Source organism: Erythranthe guttata, chromosome 5, assembly GCF_056151865.1.
Source record: "Erythranthe guttata isolate IM_541 chromosome 5, IM_541, whole genome shotgun sequence".
Classification (NCBI taxonomy): Eukaryota; Viridiplantae; Streptophyta; class Magnoliopsida; order Lamiales; family Phrymaceae; genus Erythranthe; species Erythranthe guttata.
The window spans coordinates 5,273,857-5,298,049 of NC_142537.1; the positions used below are offsets into that span (position 1 = coordinate 5,273,857).

General features: G+C 34.0%; 2 protein-coding genes and 1 long non-coding RNA gene across 4 annotated transcripts in view; 1 reads left to right on the top strand and 2 right to left on the bottom strand.

The window, feature by feature from the left end:
• Nucleotides 1-23,988, bottom strand: part of LOC105962433 (Tetratricopeptide repeat (TPR)-like superfamily protein) — a 46,047-nt gene extending 22,059 nt beyond the window's left edge. Inside the window, exons 1-3 of one of the 2 annotated variants that reach the window (XM_088818719.1) lie at nt 23,097-23,988; nt 22,520-22,698; nt 21,940-22,290 (exon numbers count right to left, since the gene is read on the bottom strand). In XM_088818719.1, coding sequence (XP_088674845.1) covers nt 22,167-22,290; nt 22,520-22,698; nt 23,097-23,582 — 789 coding nt within the window. In that variant the 5' untranslated portion in view covers nt 23,583-23,988 and the 3' untranslated portion in view covers nt 21,940-22,166. Of the gene's footprint in view, nt 1-21,939; nt 22,291-22,519; nt 22,699-23,096 lie in introns of those variants that run through there. The other variant, XM_012986738.2, reaches the window with a different exon arrangement.
• LOC105962407 (subtilisin-like protease) lies at nt 7,877-10,212 on the top strand. Its single transcript, XM_088818242.1, has one exon. The coding sequence runs from the start codon at nt 7,898-7,900 to the stop codon at nt 10,124-10,126; it is 2,229 nt and encodes a 742-aa protein (XP_088674368.1). The 5' UTR covers nt 7,877-7,897; the 3' UTR covers nt 10,127-10,212.
• Nucleotides 13,868-14,976, bottom strand: LOC148770485 (uncharacterized). The gene is made up of 4 exons (XR_016031233.1): nt 14,927-14,976; nt 14,758-14,828; nt 14,540-14,601; nt 13,868-14,418 (listed from the first exon to the last, which is right to left on the bottom strand). It is a non-coding gene; the product is annotated as an uncharacterized LOC148770485 (long non-coding RNA).
• Nucleotides 23,989-24,193: the final 205 nt, after the last annotated feature.

Consider the following 24,193-nt stretch of genomic DNA (forward strand, 5'->3'; position numbering starts at 1 on the left):
TTACCATATTCACCCATTTCATTAATGAATTAAATCACATTACTGATTTTTAAACTTTATCTCTCCAACATGTCAAAACGGTGTCTTTTTATTGGTTATTTAGTTCCCTTTTTTAATCAATTGCTTCATAGTAATAACGTAAATATATAAATGTACATTCCACTTAAGTTGGGTTAATTAAATTTTATGCACAATATTATATTAATTGACAAAAAAGCCCAATTTTCAAATTTCATCTATCCTACATGGCAAAATGGTGGCTTTTTATTGGTTAATGAGTTTCTTCTTTTATAAAAAAAATATTTTGATTAAAAAAACGTAGGACTTAAATGCAATTTTTTAATTTCACAATTGAGTAAATTTTATGCACAATATTATATTAATTGCAAAAAAAAATAACCCACTTACAAGAATCACCCATATTGTTAATGAAATAATTCCATATTATTGGTTTGCAAATTTTATCTCTCATACGTGTCAAAACAGTGTCTTTTTTATTTGTTAATGAGTTTTTTTTGTTTATAAACAATATTTTCATTAAAAAAGAACGTAGGACTGAAATGCAATTATGTTCCACCACATCTATCACATATTATTATTTTTAAAGTAGTTTAGCTAAAATAGGTAATTACATCAATTTAATTAATTATTGCTTTTTAAATTTTATCTCTCCTACATGTCAAAATGGTGTCTTTTTATTGGTTATTTAGTTTCCTTTTTTAATCAATTACTTCATATTAAAAACGTAAATATATAAATGTAGATTCCACTTAATTTGGGTTAATTAAATTTTATGCACAATATTATATTAATTGCCAAAAAAACCAAATCTTCAAATTTCATCTATCCTACATGGCAAAATAGTGTAGGGTTTAATGAGTTTTTTTTTTTTTTTTTTTTTTTTGTATAAACAATATTTTCATTAAAAAACGTGGGACTGAAATGCAATTATGTCCCACCACATATATCACATGTTATCATTAATTTTAAAATAACTCCACTTACCATATTCAGCCATATTATTAATGAATTAATTTCACATTATTGATTTTTAAATTTTATCTCTCCTACATGTCAAAATGGTGTCTTTTTATTGGTTATTTAGTTTCCTTTTTTAATCAATTGCTTCATATTAAAAACGTAAATATATAAATATACATTCCACTTAATTTGGGTTAATTAAATTTTACGCACAATATTATATTAATTGCCAAAAAAGCCTAATTTTCAAATTTCATCTATCCTACATGGCAAAATAGTGTCTTCTTATTGGTTAATGAGTTTCTTTTTTTATAAACAATATTTTGATTAAAATAGTGTAGGACTTAAATGCATTTATTTTAATTTCACAATTGATTAAATATTATGCACAATATTATATTAATTGCAAAAAAACCCACTTACAAGAATCACCCATATTGTTAATGAAATCATTCAACATCATTGGTTTAGAAATTTTATCTCTCCTACGTGTCAAAATAATGTCTTTTTATTGGTTAAAGAGCTTTTTTTTTAATAAACAATATTTTTATTAAAAAAAACGTGGGACTGAAATGCGATTATGTTCCACCATATATATCATATATTATTATTTTTAAAGTATTTTAGATAAAATAGGTAATTACATCAATTTAAATTAATTACTTTATTTGTTACCTTTATTACATTCCCTAACTCTACTATAAATTAACATTTAACACATTAACATTTTTCAACTTTTCCACATACTTTTTTCTGTTTCGGAGATGGAGAGAATTCTTGAAAAAGAATTGCATTGGTATATATTCATTATAGTCCTTTTTTTAGTATAACAATGAATTATTGCTTTATTTTGTATTTGATTTCTATATGCTTTTGTTGAAGCTTCTCGGTTGACAAGATTGTCTAATATCAATATTCGATACGAGGAGGGAAATAATTTTCAAGTTGCGGTATCTTCACGACAAAAACATGGAAAAATGTATTTGTTGTTCACTAAGGGTTAGACATAGTTTTGTTACGCAAATAACATGGTTTGCGGCAACCCGTATTCTTTTTCTTTTTTAACCAATAGGATGATGTACTTGAGGTGTGGCACGGCCCAGCCTTTCCAACAATATGATATGTCTTCGCCCTCTTAAAGTTTTATTATTAATAATATGAGTTGCATCGATTTACAAATAATTTTCATTTTCTTCATTATTTTATCTATCATGTTGAAAGAGCATTGTATGCCATTAACATAATTGTGCGCATCCACACAGAAATAAATACCCATAAGATAAACTAAATAAATATGTAGAAACGATAAAACAATTATAATATATTACAAAAATAGTCACAATATATATGACGTATATTTAAACAAAAGAGTCAATTAAATCAATATAATCATTATACATATTTAAACAATAGAATCCGTGTACAATATATATATATATATATATATACATATATATATATATATATATATATATATATATATATATATATATATATATATATATATATATATATATATATATATATATATATATATATATATAATATGCATGTTCCCTATATTTATTTTTTATATGGATATTTTGCCACAATATTGATTTTATTTTCTTTATAGTAATTAATATTGATGTAATCTTTTATATTTATGTAGGTGATCTATAATTAATATAAATATATGCCTAATTGAAATTTATGCATTTTATTTATAGGAAATTGCTTAATTTTAGTTCATACGTGGAATATGAATATTTATTAACAATAATTTACTCTAATTTAAGTACTGTGAAATATAATTGTATTCCATTTACTATAATTAGAGAACTAAAATTTATGAACTATAATTTTATTACCATGATTGCATTTCATTTCTTATGATTTAGGAACTACTAAATCTCATCATATTATATATACACGGTTCATTTCATTGTTACTCTAAACTACAGGATAATATTGTTCTCTCGATACTTCATCAGCCGACCATCGTTCTCTTTGTGTGAATCGTGAGTATAATATTATTTTAGAATAATCTTTACTTTTTTTTTCCTTTCACGATACCCGAGTATATGAATTAATGTACCTTTCTCATATAAATTATATATTATACTTTATTCGTATTAAGAAATATATATAATTCAAGATTTTTGTAATCGTATGTTCTTCTTTTATTGTGTGACTTAATTCACTAACAAACTTTTGATTACGTGTATTAAATACATATAGATGTCAAGGCAAGTAGATCTCATTAGAAACTTGGGAGGTGAAAAAAAATCATGGAATCTCGAAATCCGTGTTTTGCACATTTGGAAACAACCAAATTATTTTAAGAAAGATCTTCAAGACATGGAGATGATCTTCATTGATGAACATGTGATTATTTTATTTTAATACGTCAAATTTGATTGTTAGAAAAATATATTTTCACATTTGTTTCTTCATTACGCAAGGCGACACAGTGCAAGTTTCCATTAAGTATACACTGTTATACAAATTTGAGTCTAAGATCCAAAGTGAACAGGTGTTATATAATGTCAAACCTATCCATTTTTTTTAGTGTCAAGACGTACAAGCATGCCTTGAATGATTATAGAGTTACTTTTAAATATACATCTACTGTGGGAAAAGTTGACGTTCCGTCCATTCCAATGTATTCATTTAAGTTCACTCCTTACCCAGATATACGGCAAGCGTCAAACAACAATGAGTATACGATAGGTATTAAATGTTTCCATTGATCATTTTCTTAATATGTAGCATTTATTTATTGGATTTTTTCTTACAATTTGTTAATATTAATTGCAGATGTTATTGGTTCGCTTTTGTCGATAGGTTCATTGAATCACCTATCGGGTGGAACAAAACAGAACATTCCATTTGAACTTGAAGATATTGAGTATTTTAAAAAATCACTAAAATATATTTTTTGGATTTTAAATCATATATATTTACATCTGTTTCATATATCAATCATCATTTTATTTGTTATGCAAGTGGTTCGAACGACAACTGTTTGTTGTGGGGAAAGTTTGTTGAATACATACTTCAATGAATTCAAGATATTAGTGTAGGGCCGTATATTGTTGTAATACAATTTTCAACGATTGAGATAAAAAATGGTATTAATTTGTTCAATATTTCTCATATGCATTTGATATAATGAATGTTAAGGACATTTATTACATTTCATGCTTATTGTTATGTTTTCGTGGTGAAGCAAATGAAAGGATGTGATGCAACTAAACATTATTCTTATATTTAATTATTATATATTTTCTGTCTATTTTATTTTAATTTTGGAAAAATAATATAGTTCTTTTTGGTGAACAAGATCATTATTGGTCGATAATAAAAAGTAGGATTCAAAGTATATATAATACAATTATTATATTAAAATTAGAATTAGCATTAGCATTAACATTAGAATTACTATTAGAATTAGCATTAGCATTAGTATTTAGGATTAGAATTTGAAGTAACATTATAATTATGCTTAGAATTAGAATTAACATAACAATTGGAACTAGAATTAGTATTAGGAATAACATTAGCATTATCATATTACCATTTCCATAAATATGAACATTAAAATTAGTATTAGCAATTTTGAGTTGCATCAGTATCAGTAGTAGCATTACTATTAGCAGTAGCAGTAGAATTTACGATTAACATTAATTAGTATAAAAAGATTGGAATTAGTATATTAGGATTAGCATTAACATTAGTATATTAAGATTATCATTAGAATTGGCATTAGCATTAACATATAAGTATTAGTTTAGTATTATTGTTAATGATAGTATTTGTATTAGCATTAAGATTAAGATTAGAATTAGCATTAGCATTACCGTTAGCATATTGGAATTAATATAAGTATGAATATTACCATTATGATTATGATGCATATTAATCTTATCATTATGATTAGAATTATTATTAAAAATTAGCATTAACATTAGTATTAGTATTAGCATTAGCATTAGCATTAGCATTAGCATTAGCATTAGCATTAGCATATTAGGAATAGTATTAAAATTAGTGTTAGCATTAGCATAATTGTATTTCTATACTGATTACAATTATGATTCGTATTATAATTAGAATTAGGATTATAATTAGAATTAATATTATAATTAATATTAGAATTAATATTAGAATTAAAATTAGCATTACCATTATAGGATTAGGATAAGAATTATGATTAGGATTAAAATTATGATTGAAATTAGTATTATGATCACAGTTAGCATTAGCATTAGTGTTAGGATTATGATTAATGTTAGTACTATGATTAGGATTATCATTATAATTACTAATAGTTATAGTATTATTATCAGATTAGTCTTAATATTAGGATATTACTATTAGTATTAGTAATTGTAACAGTAATGGTAATGGCAATGGTAATGGTGATGGTAATGGTAATGGTAATGGTAATAATGGTAATGGTAATGGTAATGGATGATATTGGTATCAATATTGATATTGATGTTAGTATTGGTAATGGTAATGGTAATGATAATGGTAATGGTAATGGTAATGCGAATGATATTGGTATTGGTGATGGTAATGGTAATGGTAACAGTAATGATAACGATAATTGTCATGGTAATGGTCATGATCATGGTAATGGTAAAGATAATGGTATTGATAATGGTATCGATATTGGTATCTGTATTGGTATTAGTATTGATATTAGTATTTGTACTGATATTGGTATTGATATTGGTAATAGTATTGGAATTGGTAATTGTATTGATATTGGTATTGGTATTGGTATTGGTATTGGTATTGGTATTGGCATTAATAATTGTACTGATATTGGTATTGGTATTAGTATTGATATTGATATTAGTATATATTGGTATTGGTATATTAGTATTGATATTAGTATATTAGTATTAGTATTAGTATTAGTATTAGCATTTGTATATTAACATTAGCAGTAGCGAATTAATATTAGTAATAGTATTAATAATAGCATTAGTATATTTGGATTAGCATTAGCATTAATATTAGCATTATGTCACGGACTTGTTCTCTCAACAAAGAACCGTGCGGCCTTAGCTCCTTCTCGCCCCTCGCGATAACTAAGTCAGCCTCTCCCGAATTGTATTGCGAATGCTAAGCGATGGAAACACGAAAGAAGAACTTAAGAAGACAAGAGAGTAAGAAGGTACTTTAGTGCTAGAGTGTTTGTTGGAATATTGGATTGTTGGATGATTACAAATGAGGACCCTACCTCTATTTATACAAGACCACCTCCTCAATGGACGGTGGAGATCGATATGATCTAACGGTTGGAAGTGGAACACTCCAAAGAATCCCTTAAATGTCTCTACCTATCACCACCTAAATCTACCTACCAAAGAATCCCTACCTACCACTATACAATTGGGCCAACTTGGGCCTAACCCTATTTGGGCTACATCTTGGACTCTTTAACCTCCCCAACCCAAGGAAAATTGGCAAGGGATTGGGTCAAAACTCGCGGGCCGTGACAATTAGCATACTAAATTAATATTAGTATGAATATTAGTATTAGGATTAGCATTATGATTAGAATTAGTATTAATACAAGTATTATGATTAGAGTTATAATTAGAATTAGGATTCGCATTACCATTAGCATTAGCATATAAGGATTGATATTAAGATTACCGTTAGAATTAGCATATTTGCATTTCTATAAGGATTAGAATTATGATACGTATTATTATTAGGATTAAGATTATGATTAGAATTAGTATTAAGATTAAGACTAACATTACCATGCATTAGGATTACAATTTGGATTAAAACTATGATTGAGATTAGTATTCGAATTAAGATTACAGTTAATGCCGGGATTAGAATTAGAAATATCATTAGGATTACTAACATTAATAGTAATAGTACTATTATCATATTAGTATTAGTTATAACATTAGTAATGGTAATGATAATGATAATGATTGATATTGCTACAGGTATTGGTATTGGTATTGATAACGATAATGAAAATAGTAAATAGTAAATAGTATTGGTATTGGTGACGGTAACTGCAATAGTTGGTAATGGTTATAGTAATGTTAATGGTATTAATATTGATGATGGTAATGGTAATGGTATAGGTAATGGTATTGGCATTTGTATTGATATTGGTACTGGCGTACTGGTATTCATTACGTACACAATACAAAATATATTTTTTTATTTTCTTTTACTTTTCTACTACTTTGTATTGCATATCATTGATCTTACTATTTCCATGACTTTTTTTTAAATCAAATATTTATTTTTACGATAAATTCCATGTGCAACGCACGAGTAAATTATTAGTTAATATATTAATGTAGGAAAACAATCTTATTTTTGTCAACAAATATAATTATTATTAAGATAATAAGAATATTCGAGCATTTAATTTCTATATGCATATAAAATATAAATACAAAATAATTTATGTTATAATCATTATGATAATTCTTATGATAATTTTTTAAATAATTACTAATCTTGACTACAAGATAAGTTGTTTGAAAAAAAATATATATGCTATCGATATTCATATAATATAACAAAATATTTGGGATAGTGTATTTTATTCAAATTCATACGTTTGGCTCTAGTATTTAAACTACTTGCCTGAATAGGTGCAGAAGGAATCAATGTATAATCAAAATTATAGAGATCAGATATTATTACACTAATATATTGGAAGAAATCCATGAATGGAAACAAATCAAATAATTTTGTAGGTTTGACTCGGAAACTTTATTGGAGGAATTGTATTGTAATCTCGTCCAAATTAGAAATTATACAATATTTCCACAATCTTCAAATTCTTCTCACCATCAACGTATACATATACACATATATATCTATATATATATGTATATATGTATAGATAGATACATCTTCAAGAATCATTCCATCAAATATGAGTTTCATCACTACTTCATTTCTAGGTCTCGTCTGCATACTCAATTTTCATCAATTTCTCAAAGCAGAAAAGCTCGATGTATACATCGTACATGTCGATCCTTCACATTCCGACGATCTCGACACGTTTTACGATTCATTCTTGCCGACGATTACCAATGTAGCTGCCGGCTCAACCAATAGTACTACCAACCGGCCCAGAATATTGCACCGCTACCGCCACGTGTTTTCCGGTTTTTCCGCCAAATTATCCGCAGCCGATGTCGAAGCAATGCGGCTTAAGAAGGGTTTCGTCTCGGCCCGGCCCGAAAGGGTGTTGCGTCTGCTCACCACGCATTCTCCCAGTTTCTTGGGGTTGAACCAAAACACGGGCTTATGGAAAAAATCGAACTACGGCAAGGGCATCATCATCGGCATGGTGGATATCGGAGTCGAGCCCAGCCACCCGTCCTTCGCCGACGCAGGGATGCCGCCGCCGCCTGCGAAATGGAAGGGCGAGTGTCAGTTCCGCGCCGGCAAGGGGGCATGCAACAATAAGCTGATCGGAGCTAGATTCCTCGTCCCTGAAATTTCGCCACTGACCAACAAAGAAGGCCACGGCACACACACCTCCAGCACAGCCGCCGGGAACTTCGTCGCGGGCGCCGGATTCTTCGGCAACGCCAACGGCACCGCCTCCGGAATCGCGCCGCTAGCTCACCTGGCGGTGTACCAAGCGTGCGACAACAAGACCGGCTGCCCCGAGAGTGCTATCGGCGCCGCCATCGATGCCGCCATCGACGACGGCGTCGACATACTCTCGATGTCCCTCGGAGCGGAGGTTCACCCCCACTTCGCCAACGATGTTCTCGCGGTCGGCACTTACAGGGCCATGGAGAGGGGCATTATCGTCAGCGCAGCCGCAGGTAATGCCGGCGCGTTCGGTAGTGTGACTAACGAGGCACCGTGGATTATGACAGTCGGAGCCAGCACCACCGACCGGAGAATAACCGTCACTGCGGTTCTCGGAAACGGCGAGCAAATAGATGGAGAAACTGGCAAGGGTTTCCCCTCTATCGAAAAGTTGGACCTTGTTTACCCTCGACCACGTCGCGGCGGAAAGGCAGCTTGTCGTGGCCAGTTGGACCCCAATATTAGAGGAAAGATAGTTGTGTGCCAAAATAATATTCTAGTCGACGGAATCGGGTCCGGAATAGCGGTAAAAGCTTATGGTGGGGCCGCTGTGATTATATGGAACTCCGAATATCAAGGTGACACCACTTTCGATGATCTGCACGTTCTTCCAGCAATGCAAGTCGGTTACGCAGATGGCCTCAAGATAATTGAATATTTGGATTCGACTCCAAATGCCACGGCCGCAATGTTGTTTAAAGGAGCTGTTATAGGTAACAATCAGGCTCCAGTTGTGGCTGAGTTTTCCTCAAGGGGTCCTAGTCAGGTCACTCCAGGTATTTTGAAGCCGGATATTATTGGTCCTGGAGTTAACATTCTTGCAGCTTGGCCCGTTTCTCTCGAAAACCAAACCAACACAAAGTCCACATTCAACATAATCTCGGGTACATCAATGTCGTGCCCGCATCTTAGTGGGGTCGCAGCATTGCTCAAAAGCGCGCATCCTGATTGGTCGCCTGCAGCCATCAAGTCAGCAATCATGACCACTGCGGATCAAGTGAACATTAAAGGCAATCCGATCGAGGATGAACAATTGCATACCGCCGATGTCTTTTCTATTGGTTCGGGCCATGTTAATCCTACACGGGCAAATGATCCGGGCTTGGTTTATGATATCTCGCCAGACGATTATATCCCTTATTTGTGTGGCTTGAACTACACGAACCAAGAAGTCGGCATCATTGTTGGGCGTAAGGTGGATTGCGCGAAAGTTAGAAGCATTCCCGAGGCTCGATTGAATTATCCCTCGTTTTCGATTGTACTAACGGGACCGACTAATCAATTTTTCACGACTACGAGAACATTAACAAACGTCGGTAAGCCTAATTCATCGTATCACGTTGAGATTGGTTCGACGGCTGACGGTGTTTTCGTGGAAGTGAAACCTGAGGTACTCTTCTTTCAAAAGTTGGGCGATAAACTGAGCTACAATGTAACGTTCACCGTATTAAGAAGTACCAGAAAGGTGACGAATACTACTACTCAAACTCAAGGGTTTATTACATGGAGTTCTGCCGACTACTCTGTTAGAAGTCCCATAGCATTTGTATTTTAATTTTAATTATTTTTAATTATGAATTTTTCGGAGATGGATGACATTTTTCTTAATAAAAATCAATAAGGAGTTTGTTATAGAATAAAGTCATTAGCAGCACATATTTATGTATATATACGAGATATACTTATTTATACTGTAAGTGTTTAAAATACAAAATAATAGAAGATCCATTTGAGTGAGAGAAAATGTGGAATCTTATATATAAAAAGAAGATATTTTGAGTTATAACCCTAAACCTAAACTTAGGGGTATTTTAGTCGTTTTTTGTTTTACATGCAGTTTAATCTTTTAGAAACTTTTTTTTTTTCTAGGAAAAGAAAAGCACGATCCCATAACTGGACACAGTTATTCTTCTTAATCAGCTTTTCTTCACGATTTGTAAATTCAAGAAAATCGCAAGGCAACAAAACCCACCACGATCTTCAATGAACTGCTATTCGCAACTTCTCACATCAACCACTCTTCTTATATATGAATAAATAGTGTGTAAGCCAAATTACAAATTTTCAGATTTGTTTTATTCATTATGTGTCGTTCATCTGTATTACTTCTTTTACATATCAGTACAAGATATATAACATAACAATATAACATAACAGTTTATGCTACATCATCACACCAGTACAAGACGGTAGATCTTCCAATTCATCGAAATTCCCATCTCCAAAGGTATTGCTTTACACACTACCAATTCATCGAAATTCCCATCTTCAACTTTGAATCTTCTGCACAAAAAACGGTTGTAATTCTTTTTCGGAAAATTTGGTTCTCAATGATCTTCCTGCTCGATGTCCGTCCGTGATGTTTAATGGTTAGCTGTTTTTCCTTTCTTACATTTAGAGATTAATTAGGATTGACTTAATTCAGAGATTAATTGGGATTGCCTTAGCACGGAGATAAAAATTCTCAGCTTTTATGTCACTTTCTCGACAGCTTATACCCCTTGATAAATCAATAATATATTTGCACATTATATTTGCACATTATATGCATGGAGTGAGTTGATGAGTATTATTTCAGATTGGTCAATGTCTTTATAATTTCCCATGTTTAGTGTTAGTATGATCTTTGTCAAGTTTAATTCTTCCTTTCACTGTGTTATTCCATATTGATTCAGTGGCTTATTTGTATTGACATGTTTTAATTACTTGGTTGATGTTAAAATATTGGGAAGAATATTTATTACTTAGTGTATATTCATTCACTTAATTAAATGGGAAAAACTGTATCATGAAAATAGTAATCAATGTTGAGAAAATAATAGCATATTGGATAAGAGAGGAGTTGAATGGAAATTGAGCTTTAATAATTTATTGTAAATAAAATCTTATATATAAAAGAAAAATATTTTAAAACTAAAATCTAGACCTAAACCTATGGATAATTTTGTAATTACAAATCTCTAATTTAAAAACATCTAATATTTAAATGGTAATATTTTCCTATTATTTTGTGTAGTGGAATAATGCCACTCCACTCTAATTATAGTGTTTCTAATTTTTTTCTATTATTTTGTTAGTGGTAATATTTTCCTGTTAATGTGTTTCTAACTTTTTTTTGGATTTCCCTTCTCCACTCTAACCACCCACTAACTCATCATGGTAGAAGTTAGAACAATTGGTATCAACCCCATTACTAATTTTAGTCTGTTAAAACTCATGGTGGACTCTACAAAAAAACACAATTTTTTTTCGTCTTCTTCTTGCTCATTTAATTTTTTGTTCGTCTTCTTCTTCCCCACTAACATTTTTCAACGTAAGCAATTGCTTTCTACATGTAAGCAATATAATTATTTAAGAAGGAGGAGGAGGAGGAGGAGGAGGAGGAGAAAGAGGAGGAGAAAGGGGGAGGAGAGGGAGAAGAAGAAGAAGAAGAAGAAGAAGAAGAAGAAGAAGAAGAAGAAGAAGAAGAAGAAGAAGAAGAAGAAGAAGAAGAAGAAGAAGAAGAAGAAGAAGAAGAAGAAGAAGAAGAAGAAGAAGAAGAAGAAGAAGAAGAAGAAGAAGAAGAAGAAGAAGAAGAAGAAGAAGAAGAAGAAGAAGAAGAAGAAGAAGAAGAAGAAGAAGAAGAAGAAGAAGAAGAAGAAGAAGAAGAAGAAGAAGAAGAAGAAGAAGAAGAAGAAGAAGAAGAAGAAGAAGAAGAAGAAGAAGAAGAAGAAGAAGAAGAAGAAGAAGAAGAAGAAGAAGAAGAAGAAGAAGAAGAAGAAGAAGAAGAAGAAGAAGAAGAAGAAGAAGAAGAAGAAGAAGAAGAAGAAGAAGAAGAAGAAGAAGAAGAAGAAGAAGAAGAAGAAGAAGAAGAAGAAGAAGAAAGAAGAAGAAGAAGAAGAAGAAGAAGAAGAAGAAGAAGAAGAAGAAGAAGAAGAAGAAGAAGAAGAAAGAAGAAGAAGAAGAAGAAGAAGAAGAAGAAGAAGAAGAAAGAAGAAGAAGAAGAAGAAGAAGAAGAAGAAGAAGAAGAAGAAGAAGAAGAAGAAGAAGAAGAAGAAGAAGAAGAAGAAGAAGAAGAAGAAAGAAGAAGAAGAAGAAGAAGAAGAAGAAGAAGAAGAAGAAGAAGAAGAAGAAGAAGAAGAAGAAGAAGAAGAAGAAGAAGAAGAAGAAGAAGAAGAAGAAGAAGAAAGAAGAAGAAGAAGAAGAAGAAGAAGAAAAAGAAGAATAAAAAAGAGGATGAGGAGAAGGAGAAGTAGAAGGAGAACGAGAAGGAGAAGACGAAGAAAGAAAATGAGGAAAAGAAGAAATAAAAAATAGAAGGAAGAAGGAAGAAGAAGAAGAAGAAGAAGAAGAAGAAGAAAAAGTAGATTAAGGAAGAAGAAGGAGAAAACATACGATGATTGAGGAGGAAAGAGATTGAGCAAAGGGAAGAAGAAGAAGAAGAAGAAGAAGAAGAAGAAGAAGAAGAAGAAGAAGAAGAAGAAGAAGAAGAAGAAGAAGAAGAAGAAGAAGAAGAAGAAGAAGAAGAAGAAGAAGAAGAAGACGAGGAAGAACAATGAGGAAGAGGAAGAAGAAAAGAAGAAGAACAATGAGGAAGAATAAGAGGAAGAGGAAGAAGAACAATGAGGATGAGGAAGAAGAAGAAGAAGAAGAAGAAGAGGAGACAGGAAGACGAAGACGAAGAGGATGAGCAAGAAGAGGAGGACGAAGAGGACAAGATTGAAGACGAGGATGACGAGGTGGAGCACTAGGCCAAAATGATCGACTGGCGACGAAATTTGGCGACGAAAATGTATATTTGGCGACGATTTTGTACTGTTTGCGACGAATTTTTTTCGTCGCCAAATCCTACACAAAACGTCGCCAAACGCCCCGTCGCAAGGTCTGCGACGAAACGTCATTTGCGTCGCCAAGTTTGGCGACGAATTACATAAATCGTCGCAACATTCGTATTTTCTGAAAAAAATTGTTTTTTTTAATGTTCGCGACGGATCCTATACTTTCGTCGCTTACCCGTTGCGACGAATTATATTTTCGTCGCGAGAGTAAGCGACGTTTTGTGATGATTTCGTCGTTACGTTTGCGAAAATGTGTGCGACTAATATCCGTTTTCGTCGCAAGTCCCACGAGTTATTTGCGACGATTTGTTTTAGTTATTCGTCGCTAGTTACTACAGTTTCTGTTTGCGACTATTTATATTTTAGTCGCAAGTTTTTTTTTTTATATATATATAAATTTTGGTTTATTTATTTTTTCAATTAACAAATTCAACCTGTATTCAACAATGAATACAGTTGTACAAAAAAAAAAAAAACACTTATCAAAAATATTAAAACCAATTATACGGATTAAATATCAAGGTAGCACAAAACATAAATTAAAAAAGTACATAAAAACTTAAAAGCATATAATGTAGTATTTCAAACTTTAATTCAAAAACCAAACAAAATTCAAAAACCAAAACGGCCGACCAATGTGTTCACAATTTCTCGGGTTTCTTTCAATTCCGCTTCCAATCTTTCCATTTTTTCATCTTTAAGTTGCATTTGCTCTTTCATTGAATTCATTTCCATTTGCACTTCCGGCGGAATTGAAGAAAATCTCGACTTTGAACTCTTTGTGGTGGTTGCAATCTTAATTCCAAGCCCTTTGCTTTTTCCGAGCACTTTTTCTATCGCAGTTGAGTTGGCCGTGCTTTCGTCACTCCCATCACGCATTGTCTCATCGTACACTCGTTCCAAATCATCCTGAAAATGATTAAGTACACTTGTTTAGAAAAAATTTCGACAGCATAACAACTAATAAATGAACATCCCAAAAAAACCATCCATGTATACAACAACTTAACATTATCCCTGCGACTTTGTTCTATGATTGGTCAAAGCAGTGGAGCAAAATCAGACATGAAAGCAACACTTCGTCAGATATCATTTTTTTTAATCTCAAATGTCAAAAGAGTAAGTGATATGTCATAAGACCACATGCATACCAATGCCGAGATGCGTATTCATGCTTGCATATCTGGCTGTTCCAGTCAAATTTTTATTTTCTCTGCATTCAACAGTATAATATAGCTGAATTATGCTGATCAAAATACAATATGGATTTGAATATATCATAGAAATTTTACAAAGAAGTCAACAATGAGAGCCTAAATACATACTGAAGATCCATGTTTTGAAGGTATCATTATTGAAGACAGCTTACCTATATGGGATATGCTGATGAGTTGAGGAGTCTCTATATTTCTTGGCAAGTCCAAAATCAATGGCATAAACCTACCGGTCAAATTGATAGAGTCATTGATACGACAAATATTCTAAAACCAAAACAGCACAAAAAATTAGAAAATCAAAATAAGGAAAAGGGTGGATACCTGATTTGCACGCTTCCCTAAACCCATGAGAAAATTGTCGGGCTTAAAATTGTCGCTACGAATAAATATTATTTAATATTTCCTCTTTATTACGCTACGTTTATCCAAATTCGTCGCCAACCCAATAAAATGTTATTTTTGACAATTGCACTAGCGACGTATACGTCATATTCGTCGCTACGGTAAAAAAATAAATTGCAAAAAATATTTTTCATGCGTCGTTTATATAAAAACGTCGCTACGAGAGTGCTTTATTATTATTTTTTTTTCGTTTGCGACGTTTTAATGAGATTAGTCGCATAGTTGCGACGATTACTGTTATCGTCGCGAGATATTCCATCAAAATCTTATTTTCCGATATCTTGCGACGTTTTTTAGTCAAAATCGACGCAAACTAGCGACGATTCCAGAATCGTCGCCAAAAAAAACGTCGCAAGTGAGCTGTTTTGGCCTAGTGGAGATTGAAGACGAGGATGACGAAGAGGAGGAAGATAAAGCGGGAAGAAGAAGGAAGAAGAAGGAAGAGAAGAAGAGGCAGGAACAAGAAGAAATAGAAGAAAAATAAAAAGAAGAAGAAAAAACAGGAGGAGTAGAATGATGATGAGAAGAAGTAGAGGAGGAGGAGGAAGAAAAAGAAGAAACATGAATGAGAGAGAGGGTTTTTGAAGAAGAAACAGAGGGGTGTGAGGGGTTTGTGTGTATTACGTTAAAGAAAGAAAAATGAAAAACAATTGATTTTCATGTTTGTGTAATATTGATTTTTATTAAAGGTATAGATGTCATTATCTATTTATTATTTATGCAGGGCATTGAAATGAGAAACAATTGATATTTAAAATTGCCGTCCCCTATGTTAAATTTGTATTATTTACTGTTTAATATATATTTTATATATTGACAATCGAGGTGTGTGTGTGTGTGTGGGTGTATAAATTCCACATATATGTTTCAATATTATTTGATAGTTCTTTTAGTACAATTTGTACTATTCATTCAAACAATTTTTTTTTTCCTTTTGTTGAATACGATCCCGTGCAACGCACGGGCATGATTACTAGTTGCTAGTTAAAGCTGCTATGTTTTTATTGCTAAAGATGGGTATTTATATAAAAATTTATTACAAGCATTGTCATGCTTTATTTAACTAAGCAATTGCTAAGAGCATGACACGTATTTCATAAAGGGGATAATATAGGGCTTTGATATATATCTTGCTTTGTCATTCCTTAGTCCATAAAGTAATTATATGTTGTAATACTCTCCCTTGAACTAAGCATTGTAGTGGCTGTAAATTCGGATGAGTAAAATATATATGTCTCGTTAAAAATCTCAAGCCGGAAAATCCAGTAAGACAAAACCGGTCAGAAGGGAAAAAGGGTGCAAAGCTCAATCCAAGCGGGGTGCATAAGCTGCTTCGTTAAAAACCTTTGCTGGAAAACCCAATGGGACAAAACCAGTCATAAGGGAAAAAGAGTGCAGCGCACCATTGCTCCCCCTAAAATGAGCAATATAGCCTTCGAAATGGTTCGTCAATCTTCCTTCACATTGGCTCTTCTCATTCCAATTGCGTATACCAACTTCTCAAACGTGGAAGTCGGCAAGGCATTTGTAAATAAATCAGCAAGATTTTCACATGAGCGAATTTGTCGAACATTGATCTCTCCATTCTTCTGAAGCTCACGCGTATGAAAGAACTTTGGTGATATATGTTTGGTCCTATCACCCTTTTATATATCCGCCTCTTGTTTGTGCTATACATGCAACATTATCTTCATAAATAACAGTGGACGAGGCTGTAACTGGATGTAATTGGCAGGAGTTTCGTATATGCGAAATAACCGATCGTAGCCAAACACATTCTCTCCATGCCTCATAAAAGGGCTATTATTTCTGAATGATTTGAGGAGGTGGCCACCAATGTCTGTTTGGTAGATCGCCAAGATATACCTGCACCATTATAACCAAACAACTATCCAGTTTGTGAGCGAGCTTTGTGGGGATCAGATCTATATCCCGCATCGGCATAACCAACTAACCCTTGATTGGTTGAATTTTTCGAATAAAATAATCAAAAATCTGCAGTACCACGGAGATATCGAAAAATATGTTTAACACCATTCCTGTGTCACCGTGTAGGCTCAGAACAGTATCGCGCAAGCACATTTACCGCAAAAACAATATCAGGTCGAGTGCATTGTGCTAGATACATTAACGCTCCGATAGCATTGAGATACGGCACTTCAGGACCAAGTATCTCTTCATTAAATTCTTTAGATTGGAAGGGATCATTTTCAGGATCGAAATTGCGCACAACCTTAGGGGTGCTCAATGAATTAGAATTTTATATATTAAACTTTCTAAGCACTCGTTTAGTATATGCAGATTGGTGTATAAGTATACCGTTATTTTTATGCTCAAGCTCAATACCAAGACAAAGTTTGGTTTTTCCAAGGTCCTTGACCTCAAACTCTATCTTTATTCAGCAGCATTGGCCAACTCTTCATGAGTGCCAATCAGGTTCATGTCATGTACATAAACCGCAATAATAGCAAATCCGGTTTCTGATCGTTTAATAACACCGCATGGGCAAATAGGATTATTTTTATAACCTTCCCTGATAAGGTATTCACTCAATCTATGATATCACGTGTGACCGGATTGGTTTACACCATACAATGATCTCTGTAATTTGATTGAGTGCAGCTCACGAGGAGCGCCAGAGTTTGGCATTTTAAATCCATCGGGAATTTTATATAAATATCAGAATCTAGTGAACCATATAGATAGGCCGTTACAACGTCCATTAGACGCAGGTCCAGTCCTTCTTGGACGACCATATTGATAAGAAAACGGAAAGTGATCGTATCCATCACTGGTGAATACGTCTCATCATAATCAATCCCAGGCCGCTGGGAGAAACCTTGAGCTACAAGGCGGGCTTTATATCGTACAATTTCATTGTTCTCGGATAAATACCCATTTATACCCAACGGGGTTTACATCATCGAGTTTGAACGATTTGCCCGAATACTTTTCGTTTTTCTAGGGAAGCCAATTCAGATTTTATTGCTTCCTCCCATTTAGGCCAATCATTTCTTTGGCGGCATTCCATAATGGAACGCGGTTCACTATCATAATCATCGTACATAATTTCTTGTGCAACCGAGAATGCAAAAATATTATCGATGATTATCTCATTTCTATTCAACATTTCATTGCAATAACTTATGCGACTCTCGGTATTCCCGGGATTTGATATCGCCTTTTCGATACTAGGCTCAACAGATTCATCTGGAGCATTCTCATTAGGAACCACTTGGTTCGAGGGTTCATCGATTTTCCCCTTTCTTTTTCTAGGAACAACGTCCTTTGATCCAATAGGTCTACCCCGTTTTTATCGTGGGGGATAATCATTCATTTTCGCATGTTCTTCAGGAACAGCGGTCCTAGCTGGCACATTCACAGCTGGAATATAAGACTTCGTGACTTTACTAGCATCATTAAATGCATCAGGAAGTCTATTAGCAATATTTTGTAAATGAATGATTCTACGGATCTCATTTTCACATTCAGAGGTACGTGGGTCTAGATGAGATAAATGTTGCTCACACCATGTGAGATTCTCGATTGATTTTTGTTTATCATTATCACGGATATTCTGAATATCTCTACCAATCGGTATAAATAATGTCTCATCAAAATGACAATCCGCAAATCTAGTGGTAAATAAATCACCCGTCATTGGTTCCAAGAACCTAATAATTGACGGTGAATCAAACCCAAGGTATATGCCAAGTCGGCGTTGGGGACCCATTTTAGTCCTCTGATGAGGAGGAATTGGCACGTGCACAGCGCAACCGAATGTGCGTAGTTGCGAAATATCGGGCTCAACCTAATGCCAATTGCATTGGGGAATGCATATGATAAGCAGTGGGCGTAATTTAATAAGTGCTAACATGACCCCATGCTGCACTAGTGAGTTTAGATCTCATCAGCAGTGTACGAGCAATTATTTGGACGCGTTTAATTAGAGATTCCGCCAGTCCATTTTGAGTGTGAACGTATGCTACTGGATGCTCAACATTTATTCCTAGTGCTGCACAATACTCATCAAAACTTTTTGATGTAAATTCTCCGGCATCATCCATCCTTATATTTTTGATAAGATAATCAGGGAAATGTGCTCGGAGTTTAATAATTTGTGCAAGCAAACGCGCAAATGCAACATTTCGCGTAGATAATAAGCATACGTGGGACCATCTACAGGATGCGTCCACTAAAACCATAAAATATCTAAATGGCCCACTTGCAGGGTGTATTGGTCCACAAATATCACCATTAATACGTTGTAAAAACGATGGTAATTCATAACCGACCTTTTCAATGGAAGGTTTTATAATGAGTTTTTTTTGTGAACATGATTCACAGAAATATTCATTGCTTTTTTTTTTTTGATAAGTACAGAAATATTCATTGGACATCAAGATTTTTGTATCTTTTAATGGATGTCCCTTAGTATATTGTACAATCCTACGCATCATAGTCGTTCCTGGGTGACCCAGTCGATCATGCCATAACCCACGTACATCAGGATTAGCAAGTTTTCATGGCATAGTGGCGTAGGATTCGAAAGCTCGAATTTGGACACAATACAGTCTAGAAGCTGTCGCTTCGAACTTCTCATGAACAATTCTTTTGTCCATGACATATTATGTGACGCATACACACTCCACGGTATTTTCAACCAATGTCTCTAAATGATACCCATTGCGTCTCACATCTTTAAAACTCAGTAGATTCTTGTTTGATCGACCGGATATCAATGCATTCTCAATATGCAAAGTGGTACCATTAGGCAACACAATTGTTGCGTTCCCGGAGCCATCTATTATTTCCGCGGAACCTGCAATGGTTTTAACTTGTGCCTTGCACAAAGTCACACTCGAGAAATATATTTTATTATTGAATATTGAGTGTGTAGTTTCACTATCAGTAGGCAATAGTCATATTTGTCCATATTTTTCATGTACGTGTATCAAAATCAGCTCGACCTCATGAAATTTTCATCCAAGGGAGATATATACATGTTTGTATACTTAAAACAACTCGATCTTGGGAATTACATCATCCAAGAGAGATTGTACATGGATACACTCAAGATAACTCAATCTCGGGAATCACATCTTTCAAGAGATATTATATATACACTGGGTACAAGATAACATATACACTGGGTACAAGATAACCCAAAACCCTTCAATTTTGACTTGTGACTAATAGCCGCTAAGTTGGCTCTTGATGGATTTTACCGCGTCATGTGACTCTACAAGCTTCAGGCTCGGAGTTATTTTCAGATATTTGGCCTTTAAATCGGCTTTTAACGGATATTTTCACGTCTTAACTCAACGAGCTTCAGGCTCGGAGATATATTCAGATATTTGGCGTTTAAATCGACTCTTGATGGATATTATCACGTCTTGACTCAACGAGCTTCAGGCTCGGAGATATATTTAGATATTTGGTCTTTAAATCGACTTTTGACGGATATTATCACGTCTTAACCCAACGAGCTTCAGGCTCGGAGATATATTCAGATATTTGGCGTTTAAATCGACTTTTGACTGATATTATCACGTCTTAACTCAACGAGCTTCAGGCTCGGAGATATATTTATGATGTAGCCTCTAAATCGGCTTTCTAGTCTCGACGAGTTTAGACTCGGAGTTATATTAACGATTTAGCCTCTAAATCGGCTTTGATCTTGTCTCAACGAGCTTAAACTCGGAGCTATATTTCATTTATTTGACGGGAATTCCAGCGTCTCGACTCAACGAGTTTTTCGACTCGGAGTTATATAGTAGGGTCTCTGTTATGCTCTACGGGTACTATGCTCGGAATTAAAATGATAGACTCTAAATCGACTTTAAACGGAGATTATTATTTCTCCAACTCCACGAGCATCAGGCTCGGAGTTAATCTCATAGTCTCTAAATCGACTTTCAACTGAGATTATTATATTTTTTACTCAACGAGCATCATGCTCAGAGTGAATATCTTGGCCTCTAAGTCGGCCACAGATCTGTTAAACTTCGTGCTTATAACACTGCTTGGGATCCACAAGCTTATAAATACAAATTTCAGCAATTCAACAAATAAATAAGCAATAGATCTATATACACGACTCCATCATATCCTTTGAGAAATGATAGCGTATAAAATACGGAAGTATTCGCTAATCATTCTTGTTTGTCTTTTTGACAATAGATCGAGGATCTGGATTTTCGTAAAATAAAATAAAAAGAAGAATACGAAAATAGCAAATCCCTATCGAGCAAAATCTCGTGCTGATAACGTGTTATAGAATAAAGTCATAAGCAGCACATATTTATGTATATATACGAGCTATACTTATTTATACTGTAAGTGTTTAAAATACAAAATAATAGAAGATGCATTTGAGTGAGAGAAAATGTGGAATTGCTAGTTAAAGCTGCTATGTTTTCATTGCTAAAGATGGGTATTTATACACAAATTTATTACAAGCATTGTCATGCTTTATTTAACTAAGCAATTGCTAAGAGCATGACACGTATCTCATAAATAGGATAATATAGGGCTTTGATATATATCTTGCTTTGTCATTCCTTAGTCCATAAAGTAATTATATGTTATAATAGAGTTCAACTTTTATCTACTTTTTTCTTTTTTTTTGAATTGATGCTTCTGGTGAAGTTTATTACACTGCATGGACAGTAAAAATGGCTGTTGGGCTCGATATTTAAATTAAATTGTTGATACTCAGTCTTAACTCCATACAATAAAACTAAAATTATATCATGTTTATTTAAATCGACCAAGTCTGGTTCTGAGGATAGGCGGCTTCCAATTTATTTAATTAAATTTATAATATATAGTTATTGGAAACTCTATTGGGCTCGAGTCCCAGGATTTCAAGTGAAAAGAGTAAATTTCCAACGATTGAAATCGTGGAAGGTGTTCGAGAAGAGCGAATGTTGGTGGCGGTTAAATTAACCTCTAACAATATTATTTACTAAATAAAAAAAGAAAAAGAAATATACACTGTATATACTATATACATCCTCGCCGACTAGAATTCAGAATTATTTTCCTCTTACATTGTTGTTGTATGATTGTATCTGTAACATTGTTAGAAAAACCTACGACTGACTGACTGACAGCTGTAATTTATATAGTATATATTTAAGATTACAATATTAAATTAGAAAGCTTCCACCATAATTGATGATGTTACTATACTATTATTATTAACTGATCTCGCAATTTCTTTTTCTTCTTCCTCCTCAACTTCCCACATGAAATTCGCATACGAACCCATTATCATACTGCCACAATTAAACATATTATTAGAACATAATCAAACATGTGATCTAGAGAGAGAGAGAGATAGAGAGAGATAGATAGAGAGAGAGAGAGAGAGAGAGAGAGAGAGAGAGAGAGAGAGAGAGAGAGAGAGAGAGAGAGAGAGAGAGAGAGAGAGAGAGAGAGAGAGATCTAGAGAGAGAGAGAGAGAGAAATCTAGAGAGAGAGAGAGAGAGAGTGTTAGTATTGTACCAATTGTGAGGGGAAGCTAGAAGAGCTTGGTTGAAGTAAAAATTAGCTCTGTTTTCATCTCTGTGTATATCCCATATCAATTTTCCATACAGTGAAAGTACTTCTCCATCACATTCACCTGGATTTGCCAATATTGCCCTCCCATAATACTCTTCTGCTTTCACCACATCTTTCTCCACCTGTTTTTTTTTTCCAATTAATTCATAATCAATTTTCAGTTTTTTTTTTTTTTTTTTAAATTTATTTTGGGTAAATAATTAATGGAGTATTTATATAATATATATAGTGTAAATAACTGAAACCGTCCTAAACTAAGTTAAATAACGAAAAAACAACCCTCACATATCCGTAATAACCAAAATTCATGTCTGATTAACTGTTGATCAAGTTTTTTTAATAAAGAAAATTTGTACAGACTATTATGTTAAATAATTGAGAAATAAAAAAAATATTTGGAATTATGTAAAGTCTATTGGCTAGAATAAATAAATAAAAAAAACAGTGAAGAGTCGTATAGGGGTCGGTAATTACGGATAGGTGAAGGTGGTTTTCGTAATTTACAGAAATATGTATATACCTGGTGCAAGTATTTGGCGTAGTTTCCCAACAGCAGCGAGTTTCTCGGATCCGACTTCAGCATTTCTTCGTAATATTCCCCCATTTTGTGACGATCGCCGCCGCTTCCATTTCCACCTCCTCCGCCGCCGCCGCCGGAATTCCTGTTGATCTTGTTCATTCCGCCGCCTGGGAAACCCAATTCAGTACTACCGTCGGGCTGATCCACCTCCGGTAGAGCCGTGAAAGATCGCGAGCCCAGCTTACTCAGAGCCCTGAACTCCGACCGAGCGACGTCGGGTTCGGAATACGAGCGGCGAATGCTCCGGCGAGATATCTCCATATTCAGGGAGATCCTCAGTGGTGGCGAACCGTTCTTCTCGCCGGAAAATACACCACCACCGGCGGCGGCGGCGGATAAGGAGACGGAGTGTCGAGGTGAAGCCGGCGGTAGTGGAGATTGGAGAGGAATTGAACCGGATCCGGTTCGAAAAATCAGAGACTCCATTAATTCTTAATTTACTAGATCCTTTTTTTTCTCTCTTTTTTAACTGTTGAAATTTCAGGAAAGAAAGGGGTCGTATATATATATATATATGGGTGCGTTGACCGTATGGGCCGGTGATTGACCGCCACGTGGATACGTGCACGTGATGAGTGGATGGCGGCAACGGCTGGGTTAACGGCGTGAATTAAGGTGACGTGTGAGGTGGTGGGCCGACTGTGCCACGGAGAAAACGTGAAGTGGTGATGGAGCGGCAATGCCACGTGGAGAAATAACGACAAAAGAGGAGGAGGGGGTACCACTTTACTGTACTGGGACTCAATTACTACATGCTTTGTACTTGAATCCAACTTAGACAATAGTGCAATGCATCCAAAATCAAAATCAACACCCCCAATTATTAATTTGATTAATGAAATATGAGTACAACTTAATTTTTGGATAAATTTTATTTGGAATGGCAATTTCCTTACTTTTCTTAAGGGCAATTTTTTGCTTTACTACATAGGAGGGACTTATACAAAATTATTAATTATTACTTCCTATGTTCTTTATTACTCGTCATTTTTAACTTTGTACAAGTATTAAGAATTTTATTTCTTGATTTTAGAAGA